Source organism: Pezoporus wallicus, unplaced genomic scaffold (genome assembly GCF_028554395.1).
Source record: "Pezoporus wallicus isolate ANWC-B61680 ecotype Strahan unplaced genomic scaffold, APGP_CSIRO_Pwel_v1 scaffold_11491, whole genome shotgun sequence".
Lineage (NCBI taxonomy): Eukaryota > Metazoa > Chordata > Aves > Psittaciformes > Psittacidae > Pezoporus > Pezoporus wallicus.
This window is the reverse complement of record NW_026642649.1, coordinates 10,951,953-10,965,351: the sequence shown is the minus strand read 5'-3', so window position 1 is coordinate 10,965,351 and position 13,399 is coordinate 10,951,953. Positions and strand designations below refer to the sequence as shown.

Below are 13,399 nucleotides of genomic sequence, written 5' to 3'. Positions count from 1 at the left end.
TGTGTAGATACTGTAAGAATATCTGTTTTTTAGTGGTAGTTTTTATACTTCAGTTCACTCAAGGATACTCTCATTTCAGTTTGGAATGGCAAAACATGTAAGCACTTTTTTCACGAATCTGGTGTTAAATGTACTATATCAGTAATAATTTGCCTGTGTTTTCTCACCTCCCTCCCTCCCCCCCCCCCCCTTTTTTTTTGTTTATTGTTTGTCTTACTTTGTTTTGGGGTGTTTTCTTCTTTTCTTTAGGATGGTGAGCCAGTTAGAGCAGGAGTAGCCATGACAGATCTTGCTACTGGGTTGTATACATACGGAGCAATTATGGCTGGTTTACTTCAGAGGTATAAGACGGGGAAAGGACTGCACATTGACTGCAATCTCTTGTCGTCTCAGGTATGAGTTTTTAACATTGCTTTTAGTTGTGTAGATGTTTAAACCTAATAATACTATTTTGACGTAAATTAATGCAGATTAGTTAGTACAACTGTTGACAACAGTAATGCTATTAGTGACAGTTTCCTTATTCTGCCACTCTAGTAAGTGACCATTTTATATAATGTGGTTATAGTTACTACTACATTAACTTTGGGTTTTAGTTTTCACAAAGGACCTCTGTGTTCTTTGAAAATAATGGGTTAATCAAAGTTTATAGCATCCCTGAGATTGTAAGTAACAGCTGTAATAGACAGTTTGAGATAGACAAGCATAAATGGTGAGACCACTGTAGGAAGGGAGGCTGTGGCACTGGGTAATAATACTACCAGAGTGACTGAGTGACTTGTGCAAAATCACCCTGAGTAATCAATTTTCACCCAAGTGTCAAAGTGATATAATCCATGAGGTCTGCCTTTTGGCTCTGGGAGTTCAAGTATAAAGTAAGCTTGAAGATGCAGTGTTTTCTCTAGGCATGTTAAAGACAAATCTCATCAAAATTGTAAAGACAAAGATGGTTTCATCATGGAAGGTATACCATATACCACAAATAATGAGAACTTTAAATTATCCTTGAACATTTAAGCACCACTGGCGCAGTGATTTATAATTCAAAAAAAGAAAGTGATATTTATATGAGCTGTGTATGACTGGATGGTAAATTATCTGGCTTATGTAGATACCTGCTCATAGAAACTGTATGTATCATGCGTAGGAATTTTAGGTTCCATTTTAAAATATGCATCAAAACTGTATGCAGTGCTCATCAAAGGTATTACAGTGCTCCATTATTTTATTCTTTATTCAATTGTATTTTTCTTTATCTTATACCTGTGAGTTCATTTGGGAGATAAAGTATGTGATATGTGAGTACATGTTGATAGAGTGCCTGTTGTGCAAGAAGTTGGCTCTGGTGTGAGCAGGAGGTTGGACAAGATGACCTCCAAAGGTGCCTTCCACCTCTGTCATTGTATGATTAGAACGATTCAGACTAATGATTGAGGTTGCTCTTGTTTTATTACCTACTGCTCTTTAAATACCTGAAATCAGACTGGGGAAGGAGGGGAAGTCCTTGTTTAAATCAACAAAGATTTTTTACTTTGTTTCAGAAATGTTTGCAAGGACTGAACTCTTCATCATACTTACATGTGTTTGTAAGTTCTGTGTCTGGATTTAAAAATGTAATAAGCAGTTTAGAAAACTATTTTAGATGTATGTTAAGCTCTTACTGAATGTCTTGTGTATATATATGGAAATTTGTTTTTTGTTTAAGGTATCATAGTGTTTTATATTATGGCAGCTCCTTCTTGATCCTTTTAATTTCTGATTTTACTAAAGGGACTTCTAGTAATTTCTGTTAATTTCCAGAGTAATTCTGTTATTTCTGATTCCTTATTCCACTGCTTTTTTGGGTCATTTTTTAGAACCTTCTTGATTATTATTTGATACTTATCAAATGCTGAAAGTAGGAAGAGTTTAAGTTAGGTGGTGGTGTAACTCTTATTTCGCGTTACTTTGTCGCAGTCTTTTTCCTTGGGTAGGATAGATCTGGCTAGGCACAGAAGTGTTCTCATACTGCATAATTTCCATCTGAAGCTCCGCATCGTTATCTTTTAGGGCTCTCACTGACATAGAAAAGGAAGGGAATGAGAACCTGGATAAATGGTAGTGAATGAAGCAGACAGGTGATGTGATTTCTGTGTGATTACCTGAAGCAGTAGTAAATTGTGAAGGGACAGTTTAGTGATTTCTTTTTTTCTTTGTAAACATTAAGTCATTTCATGTTTGTTATCAAATTATGGTTACCTAAAAATTATTAAGAAGCAATTCCATACATGCACATTCTTATTGCAAGATTAAGTTTTTTTTTTTATTCCAGTGTTGGCTAAATTAAACTGAAATAAGTTGGTATTTTGGAATAGAGTGTGGGTATAACCTTTCATTCAGAAAACAGCTATTTTGCTTTAGATAACCCCTTTGCTTAAGTCCAAATTAACTTTAGGTTGTTGGCCCAACACGGTAATGAGAACACCTATTAAATTGGAAAGAAATATTTACAGATGAGGTGCTGGGGTACTAAAAATAAACCCATGTGATCAATCCCATTTAAAAAACGTGTTAAAATGAAGAAGAAAATAACTGAGACCCGAGTCTCTCTGAGAACATTTAGCTTTCCTGGTTTGTTTTCTTTCTTTTTGCAAAACTGGCTGTTACTTGTAAGTCTTTAAGGGTGAGTGTACTATCTAAATCTAAAAATTAATGTAAGGAGAAAATTGCTCTTGCAGTACTTCTGCTGGTAATGTTTTTCTTAAAGGAAAGGTAGATGATTACCGTGATACGATCAGGCTCCTAAAAGATCTGTGCTTTCAAAGGGATTATGGTTTTACATACCAAGCTGAGATATCTAAAGCTAGCTCTTCCTCGTGTGATGAATGTTTAAAAAGAATTGCCTTTTGAAGTCTCTCACGGGTGCTGCCAATGCGATGAGGACCCTAATGTTGTAGACTTTTAGTTTGTTAGGTTCTTACTGCAGCTGATTAATGGTGGGATCTGAGGTCAAATGCATCGTGGTAACTTTTCCTTCAGTGTGAGTTTCACTGGAATATAGTAGTTTTTAATGAGAAAGGAATCTTTTTTTTTCTGCTTGTAAAACGAAAGCACTACTGAAACATCCTTCTTAGAGAAGTGTTACAACAGCAGGGACCCGGATGAAACTTCTGTCAGTATTTCATGTGCTGAGCTAATATAGCAGCATGCTTGACCTTTTGTCCATCCCTTCATCTAAACTGAGAAGTGTGACATATGTCTTCATTGGGCAGTGTTGATCATAGAATCACTTTGTTTCAAAAAGGAAACTCAGCGGTTAAAACACTTAAATCCCTGAAAACAGCTTGTTTTATTTTACAGCACGTCCATACCCATCTATGTCTGTGCTGTCACTTTTCTGCATGCCATGTAGAACTGCAACATGATTTGAAATGCATTCTTTTTCAGGGGGCGAAGGGCTGGAAGATGGGTTTGGTATTAATTGCCTACACAGATATGCTAATGACAAAGAGCATTGAACTGAATTCTACTGCCTACAAAAATGATCTGAAGCTTTTTAAAGAAATACCCCACTGACTGACAAGTTTGTGTAGTATTGAACTGGTCTGTGCAGAACCAAATGATAAGTGAAATCATGTGCTCTGAAGAAATGTTATTTGTATAATAGCTTAAAAAGACAGCTTTCTTTCAAATTCTGTATATCAAACACATTTGCCCTATAGCTTTATAGCAGCTCATGATTACCAAAGAGGCTTTTTTCCCCACAACAAAATAGAATTCTAGGGTTTTACTGACAAGAGAGATACGGTGACCGCTAGGATGTGGTTTTGCAGTGGGTACTAACTTTCTATATCTCTCATCTATAAACTTTTAACCCATGTCATACAACTCCTTTGAAATTTTTGACTTGTAGATGATTTACAGTTGCCAGCTCCAGACCTTTCAGCATCTAAATAGTGTCCTTTAGATGATGCTAGTAAATAAGAAGGAAGTGGGTTTTGGATTTGGTTCCAATTATGCAATTGTGCCTTTTCTTCTGTTGTGGCTTAAAAAAAAATCTCTTGGAAGTTTTAATATCCTTCCTGTATTTAATTACAACCAGGCTCCGACAAATACTGTAATAAGCTGGTTTCTCTTGGATTGAAAATCTGCGAGAAGTATTTTACATTTCTGTAATTTTGGAGTGTATTTTTTTTTTTTTTGCCCAGATTCCACAGACAGGATAATGTGGTTAGTACTGTTTGTATTATATGATTGTTCATCAGACATTTCTCTGCTTCTCGTTAATATACTTTAGTTTGCCATAGTGAGCGCTTGATCTTCTCAAAAATTTGAAGTGACCCTAGAAAAATTGAGCAAAGTGGTATAAATCATTTTCTGTATTCCATCTGTGTGCTTTAATTTGGCAGTTAACTTTCTGAGATGATGGTGAGGTTTAGAAACTATTAGGTTTTATTTCTGCACCACTTTTCCCCAAGGTGATTGTCTTTAAGGCTTATCTATTTAAGGTGCTTTTAATGCTCTCTCATCAGAGCTTTTATAACATACCTTTTAGACTGGTAACACTTACAAACTGCCTGTAGGATATAAATGGCATCACAGGGTTCCTGAGCAGCAAGTCCTATGAGAAATACCGATCTTGGAACTAAAATACTGTTTGGGTGTCTTGACTGCATCTTGTTGCTTCTCTGCTTGCTTAACTGAGAGTTGCAAGCAGACTGACTTCAGAAAGAAAATCTGCTTTATTTAGAGGTCATCGCTGCTGGTGATTTTGGAGGCCAGCTAGGAGGACTCTTACACAGTTGTTTTGGGTATGGTTTGAATGAGTGTTTCCTTTTTACAAGCTTATAAAGCATCGTCTTTGCAAAACACTGTGTTCTTAATCTCTGTTATGATAAATAATTGTGTATGCACTGTACGGAGCCGTTGTCTTTTTCACTGCACAGCTCTGATATGGAAAGATAATAAAATCTGAATCAATGTGAACATTTCTTTAAATATGTGCTGTGCATTAAACAGTCTTCTTGGCTACTATTCTTGATTGTTTCCACTGAGGACATCAGTATAACTAAGAACAGAACTTATCCCTCGGGGTTTAAAGTAGCTACAATTTTATTGAATAGACCAGAAGACCATACTAACATGACAGTAACTCAATTTAATATTAGCCTCCGTGGAATGTGTGTTGTGATTTCTAATGATTAGTTACGCAAAAAGTCGTTGGTAGATCATACTCCAACTGGATCTTGGATTTACTTAGTGGCTTTCTTTGCTCTGTAAACAGAATACATACCCAGAGAGTTGCGATCTGACAGTAAATTCTTTGCCTTTTTGTCTTTGCTGCTATTGTTCTTTTGGTAATGAAACTAATCCTGAATGTGTTAGCTTCATTTTCCCGTGTCGAGCTACCTCTGTCATCAATTAGAGAAAGGCTACGAAGGAGAGAGAAATGTGTGCCCCTTTAATACACAGAAAAAAATAGAAAATGGCTATCTGGAATGGGTAGGAGAGTTTGAAGACAAAGGAAGACATTTCCTTTAATGAGTTTATTATTTAGATGACCTTTGAATAAGGGTGTAATTCTGGAAATGGAATCAAGATGTTTGTTGTAGTTTTATTACCAACAGATTATATTTCGGACTCATGCTAAGTATTGAGAGAAAAAGGATAACCAGAGTAGTTCAAAAGAAACAGGAATAAATTTAACCAACTAATAGCAGAAAAAGCACTTTTAGTGCACCCCAGACGCTCACCTCTCTCTCCAAATTCATAGAAACCTTCAGTAGTAATTCAGTAAATTGGTCAAATTTGGACAGGACCTTTGAACACCTTGTGTGCTACTTATTTATGTAAATAGCAGGGAAAAGGGCTGTAACTTGATGGAAGAGGTTTCAAGTTTATGTCATGGAAAATTTTAAGTTGGGAAAACAACTGATTTCTATGTGCTGTTGAACCTCTGGAAATCTAGGAAACCTTAACAGGTATGTTGTTTTGGGGTATGCTGATGGAATGCTAGCTAACATGTCAACGCTGCTTGGTTTGATTGCTTCAGGTAGCTCTGATGGAAGTTCTCTGTAGACTATAATTCATAAAAAATGTGAATTAAAGGATAATGCTGAAATGAATTTATGAGTTCTTTTTGGTCTGATGGAGCTCCGCTGCCATGACTGTGTTTCTCCATGTTTGTATTATTTAACACTGCATTATTTCTGGCTTATCAGTTAAATGACAGACTCTCTGGAGCAGTAGCATATGGTTAGGCCAGAGGACATAATTCATTAGGTATGTATTATAGTGAAAGTTATATGTTCAGAATCTTGTTTATGACTTCAAAACCAGATACCCATTAAACTCTACCTAAAAGTCAGAATTTGGTTACTAGTAATAATCCTTTGCCATCTCTGGAATGAGTACTTGTTGCACTAGATTTCTCTGATAAAAATTACGTGCAGTTGCTTTCATTCAAGCTTCCTCTGTAATATGGTATTTTGGGTTTTTTGTGGTGTTATTTAAATATTTAGATTGATTAAGGAAAAACTTCCTTCTTCAGAGAATCGTTTACAAATTTATTGTCATTATGGCAGAAGCGCCGTGTTTTGACTTTCCACTTATTGGTAACAGTAACCCATTTATTTCTCAAATCAGATAGAACCTTGCACCACATTTCTGTGACTTGTATGCTGTTTAATAACATAGTAGACGAGCCACATCTGCACTGGGGGCAATCGAATGGTACCTCTCTTGCTGCAGTAGCTCAGTAATACAGTCTTTGTGCGTTGTAAAAAATCCCGTTTCAGACATTTCATTCCATTGCATGGATTTATTTGTTGTGTTGTCCCCGTAGTGCATTAGCAGGTAAGTACTTAATGGGTAGTTTCCAGAGATCTTTCTGTTACGAATAATGCCAGTGTTTTTCTGTTTAGTAATGTTATGACCAAAGGAGATTTGGCTGTGATGATAGGGTTGGAATATTTGCACATTTCTCACCCAACCAAATAGCCGTGGCTGCTTTCTGTATGTGCCTCCCTATGTATCAAAGGAGCAAAATCTGTAAACCTACTTGCTTGCGCTGCTGCAGCACAGACTGTTGAAATTACTGTTATTTTTGTGGAGGACAGTTTTCCACAGGTAAGATGAAATTGATATTGTAAAGAACAGACAAACACACGTGAAATGCTTTTTTCTATGCAAGTATTAATGCTGATAAATGTGGAGGCAAAAAGTTGAGTGCTGTAGATGTTTAGGTGTGTGCATGTTCTCATTGTAAATGATACTGTTTCTAATCTGAAGATCCGAAGTGAAAAGTGCCTTAATGCAGCTTCTTTTGGGTGTTGGAAGCTTTCTGTGGAAAAGAATCCTTATTACTGATTAAATAAAACAATAGAATCCTTCACAAAGTGTATGTAGCATCCAAATTGGAGCCTCTGGATAGTGCTCTATTACAAATATTAAGAAAAATTGCTGTGTTTATTCTGATGCTTGTCCTCACAGGTAATTAATTTTTATATGAGAAAAATAACATCCAGACAAACAGATTTTGATGTTTTGCTCTTTTCATTCTCAGCTGTCAAATGTAGCTACTGTTTTTAGAATAGAGTTGTTTAGCTTGGCAAAGACCTTCCAGATCATCAAGTCCAACTATTAACCTAGTACTGCCAAGTGCACCACTAAACCATGTCCCTAAGTAGCCAGAGAACAGCTGGTCTTACTATTAAAGACCGAGGCGAAGAAGGCATGAAGTACCTCAGCCTTTTCCTTATCCTTTGTCACTGTTTCCCCCGACATCCAGAACAGGATGGAGATTATCCTTAGCCCTCCTTTTGTTGGTAATGTATTTACAGAATCAATTTTTGTTGCCTTTTATGGCAGCAGCCAGGTTAAGTTCTAGCTGGGCTTTGGCCCTTCAAATTTTCTCCCTTCATAACCTCACAACTACACCCTTGTAGTCCTTCTGAGTGGCCTGCCCCTTCTTCCAAAGCTTATAAACTCTCCTTTTTTTCCTGAGTTCCAGCCAAAACTCTCTGTTCACCCAGACCAGTCTTCTTCCCTCCAGCTTGTCTTTTGCACTCTCTGCATGTTCCTCAACCTCCTCACCTCCTCCTGGAGCTCAGTCACTAAGCAGAGGAGTTCCTCCACCTGGGCACACCTTCCACAACTCAGATGGTTCTGTGTTTTTGAAGGATGCTTGCAGTTCTTTGCATGAATAGAAGCCAGTCTGAGCACTGTTTTATTAGAGTTCAGACTTAGACAGGGGAAGTTCAGGTTGGATATAAAGAAGAAGTTCTTCACTGTGAGGGTGGTGAGGTGCTGGCACAGGGTGCCCAGAGAAGTGGTCAGTGCTCCATCCCTGACAGTGTTCAGGGCCGGGATGGACATGGTCTGGTGTGAGGTGTCCCTCACACTAGAGATGTCCCCATGGCAGGGGGTTGGAACTGAATGATCTGAAGGTCCTTTCTGACTCAAACCATTCTGTGATTCTGTGATTCTGAACAATCAATGAAATACAACCAGTCACTGTTACATAGAATTAAAAAACAGATGAGTTGTAATTCATATTAAATGCATAGATTCTTGGTGGGAAAGGCTGTAATTAAGGAATAGTATAAGAAAATGTGTTATAGTATTCAAAAACTGCATAAAATGTAGCAGAAGAAACTTTTTCTGTTTCATTTTGCCGGGTTTTAGGAAAGCTGTGTGAAAATCCAGAACGTAATGCATTTAATATTTCAGTGGCTATATATTTCTCCAGAGAAGATGGAGACTTGAGGAAATGTCATTTATAGTTAAATGTCACTTAGAGTTAACGTTGTCTGATACGCCTGTTATCAGAGTCCGATTTTAGTTTTTATAACTTTGCCAAAGCTTTTACTGTTTTGGCTGAATTTTCCACGTCTTGGAATTGCCAGAAAGTGATTTGTTTTCAAAGTTACTATTAAAGTGATTCATCTGTTTCCAGGAACAAGTTATGGGAAAATACGTTGATGGGTTGGGTTTTTTTTTGTTTCCCTCTGAGAAACTCAGTGCCTTCGTTCTTTGGAGTGGAAACTTGAACTCTGGCAGATGAATCACCCTTGTTTCAGGGAAGGAACTCAGGGTGGCAGAAGGTGCTATGTGTATGACATACGATGTGTGTAAAGGCTTATAGGGACTCTCTAGGAGATCCAGTGGAGTGTTTGGACTGTATATTTTTGCATAAGCTAAAAGTAAATGTTCAGTAAGTACCTACTAATAAAATGAGTCAGAAGTTCAATAGAAAACCAGTATAGGACTATATAATTAAGATACATGTGTATAAGTGCACCAAGATCTTGCACAGCGTGTACAGACTAACTTTGGATTTCATGTGGCTTTTTTAAAACCTGAATATTCTCTGTAATAGATTTTTTTAGGTGACAGATTCCTTAGAGTTGTTCCTGTACTGTCGTGAATCTGAAACAGGAGCTTTTCAGTAGTTGAAGTAGTATGGGGTTTTTTTTATACTTTCAGAAAAAAGCTGATTAGCACTTTATTTTCATCAAGAAAATGTAATCAGGAGCGTGTGACTGCCATGCTGTGGGAAGTGCAGAAGTAAGCATTCAGTCTGGTCTTTGATAAGCTCTGAGTAGCTCATTTAGAAAAATCATTTGTAGATCATTTCTTTTTCTTGTTGTGTTTCAGTGCCCTCGGTTAGCAGTTCTCTGCCTTGCGTTTTTGGAGCTGCCTCATTTTGTCTGTATTTATGTAGTTTAAACCTTATTTTTTTTAATAAAGCAAAAGTTTTCAGCATCATTTTCACACTGAAAAGTGAAATTCTACACAATTGGTCACATGAAAGTGTGGAAACTTCAGTTTTCTTTCCCTCTGAGAATCTGTGTTCAAGACAGGGTTTTCAAATACATTACCTTTGTTTTTCCTCATTACATCAATTTTTTAATTGTTTCCAGTTCATGAAGCACCTCCTAAAACATCGTTTCTGTGAGTGTGATTTGATGTGTGCCTTTTGATTGAGTGGCTAACTTTAATCAGCAAGTTCTACAAAGTGCATGTCATTACTGGCACAAAGTTGAACACCTGCTTAAGTGACTGGTTAGAAGGCCCTAAGACAGGATCTAATATGAAACCGGGTCAAAAATTGTAGGTGTCATTAAGGATTTGATTTTATCTTCATAAGATTGTACTTATGGCTGGGATTATACCATTTGCTGATGCTTTATTGCGAAGAGCTTTCTTTAGTGAAAGATGAATTGATGATTATTTCGTAGAAGTTCACATTAACAGAAATCAGTGACACTGAGAAGAAAATGCTTTTTTTACCCAGAGCTCAGTGTTCATAATGTGGCCACAGACATTTTCTAAAGGGAGTGTACACTCTTTAATAGGAAGCCCTGTTCTACATGATAGTAGTCTTGCTTTTTTAGTTTTTGCAGGCCTCTTCAAAGTGCACTGTCAATGCAGCAGTGAGGTGGTTGTAGATCAGTAAGAACTTATTTCTACCCTGGTTAAGCCTCGTGGCTGAATGTAATTAGACTTCAACTGGAAGAGTAGGGTTTTCTTGGAAGAGACTGAGGGTTTTGATGTTCTTTTAATGCAAAAAAACCCACCCCTAAAACAACGAACACTTGAAAAGATTTAGCTTAGATAGTAGGAAGAAATTCTTCACTATGAAAGTAGTGAGACGCTGCTCTGACAGTATTCAAGGCCAGGATGGATGGGGAGCTTGGAGCATGGAGCAGCCTGCTCTAGTGAAAGGTGTCCCTGCCCATGGCAGGGGTTTGGAACTGGATGAGCTTTAAGGTCCCGTCCAACACAAACCAGTCTGAGATTATAAGAAACAAAAGCCAAGGGTCACCTTTTGCATGTGTCCATGGAAGCAGCTTTGATAGAAATATACAAATGAGGAGGGTGAGGGGGGTAACCACAAAACCAGAATTAATCAGTCTCAAATATTGATTTATTGGTGTTAAACTATTTATTGCAACATGGAAGGGGGAAAACATGTAAACCAGTAAAATCAGTCTTTAGGTAAATACCAGTATAGGATCAGTGATTTTGAGATGTTTGTTAGTGTACACCAAATCAAGATTATTGTCTTGCATTCAGATTTTTCTGCTGTAAAGATCATTCTTCCATCTCTTCAGGAGTAGTGAGAAGATTTAAGTGGAAGGTTTTTGGCCTTTGCAGAACAGAAGGCACTGACATTTTGCAGGATGATTCTTTCTGTGAAGTTATAAATTAATATTTGGGTTACTGGTTCAGTAGTACAGTATAAAATAATTATCTGTGCTGCTGTAAAATGCCCGTGTCTCAAAGTTCCTAAAATACAGTCTACATGCCTGCTATAAGGAAAAGTAAGCAAAGCATGGGGGGGGGGAAAATGAACTTGGCTGAGAGTCAAAGCCTTGTTAAGCTGTGTGGCAGGAAAGCAGACACAAAATTGGAAGGAGAAGAAAGTAAAGAATATAATGAAAATGTTCTTTTCTCCTCTTTCCAGTTACCTGTCTTCTTTTGTTATACGTACGCACTTGTTGAACTTGTATGTAAATGATTGATTGACTCAGTGAACTCATTGTAATAAATTATGTTTGATGTGCTATCTTGAAAAAGCATCTTCTGAAATCCTGTCTCTTCTCTTTGTCTGCTGACCTTGTGGCTTTTAATATCTTGTTTCCCATCTGTCTGATTCTGTCATAAGCTGAGCATAACTTTTCAGACATTAATGCAGCTTTCTTTTTGTTCTGGTTTAAGTAAGTATGTAATGCAAATATGTGATTTGGCCGTCATCGGTAATATCAGAAAGGAATGTTGAAGTGTGTGTTCTCTTTATTGAGGTGAAATAAAGAAACTTCTGTAGATATTTGATAATACATATTTATGGTGCATAGATCTGCCTCTACAAGCAAATGAATACAGAGATGTCTGTATCATTGTATTACATCTGCTTTAATGTTACAAGTCCATGGGTTACTTCTAAGGATTAGTTCTTAATTAAAGGAGAAAAGAAATGGGTCTATAAGGTTTCAGGAAAGCAGTTTTAAATATAGATGTAAAAATACTTAACTGACTATGTAATACAGAGGTATCCGAACTTCATTTTGAGAGATTGATTGTAGTATACATACTTGTACTGCAAGAAGTGTCTCTAGCAGACAGGTACTGACTATTGAAGTACGGGGGAATTTGGAGAAATAGACATTTGTTGAAAACTTTGTTTTCTGTATGATATCTGTAGAAATGTTGGGGTGGGATATCTTTTCTTATGTTTATAGTTCAGCAGTTTGCTTAACAACTGTAAGGGATAGTTAGATACTTGTGAAGAATTTTGGATATGAAACTAATAACTATTTCTACAGTGTAGAATTTAAACAAATAAATAGAGTGAAATCTTGGCTCCATTCTATTTGATACCAGTATTTTAGGATTTGTGTTTCCCTAGGTTATAATTTACTGTGTCCCTTCCAGAGTTAACTTTGGGGTAGTGTTTCCTTCCAGAAGTGTGCAAAGTTAAATGCATGTATCACAGGGGGCATTCTTTTGTCTTTAAAAGTAAAAGCCTGATGTACTGGATGCACCCTACCTGTCAGTGAAATTTGTGTCGAATATAGCAGCTGTGTAGTGTCACACACAAATACAGAAGAATATCTAATGATTAATATTTCATCATCATTGCAAAGCCCTTTGCAGAAAAAATATCACTATGGAGTGTGACCCCAAACTGAAAAATGCCAGGAATGATGGGTCTAGGGTGTGTGTTATTAATCAATAACACACGTTTGTGACTCATTAAATTCTCTCTGAAATAACGGTGTGTTTCATTCTATGCTGCTGAGGAAAGCTGCAAACCAGAAGAAAAAGTTCTTTCTATGTACTCCCAGATCCATTTCCTTAATTGCTGATATTTTCCTGGGGGCTGAAGGACAGACTAGACATTGTTCAGCGTTTCAGCTGAATGAAGTGACACTGGGCTATAATAAGGTCCAGCTGAAATCCAACTACAAAGTGTTTTCCAAGAGTACTCAGGAATAAGGCATTGTGTTTGTAGTTAGCATATATGGGTATAGTTTTTGGCAGCAGTTAAATTTTTATTTGCTGTATTTTTTTCCTAGGTTTTCTGCTGGAATAAATCACTGTATCAGTGGTGTACAGTTAAATATTTGCTTTAAATGTGAGAGTGACACAATCACATTGCCTCTTAAGCAAATACGGAGAAAGGAGCAGAAAATGAAACTACATTCTTTTTCTAGAAGTTTTGATATAATTCACATATTGGAATTTGGTGAACTCTGAATTAATTACTGCATGTTTCGTTGTCGATTAGACTGATGAATAGGCACAGAATAGCGTGAACGCTTGCATCATCACAGAAGATTTCTTCCATCTAGGGGACAAAAAGGAAGAAAATAATATTTTTGGAAAAAATGGTCACATGCCCTGTTATTTAGGC

At 37.0% G+C, this 13,399-nt stretch overlaps 1 protein-coding gene across 2 annotated transcripts in view; it reads left to right on the top strand.

The window, feature by feature from the left end:
* SUGCT (succinyl-CoA:glutarate-CoA transferase) overlaps positions 1-13,399 on the top strand; it is a 312,163-nt gene that overhangs the window by 44,402 nt on the left and 254,362 nt on the right. For both annotated transcript variants that reach the window (XM_057431629.1, XM_057431630.1), the window contains one exon: positions 250-393. In XM_057431629.1, coding sequence (XP_057287612.1) covers positions 250-393 — 144 coding nt within the window. The remainder of the gene's footprint in view (positions 1-249; positions 394-13,399) is intronic.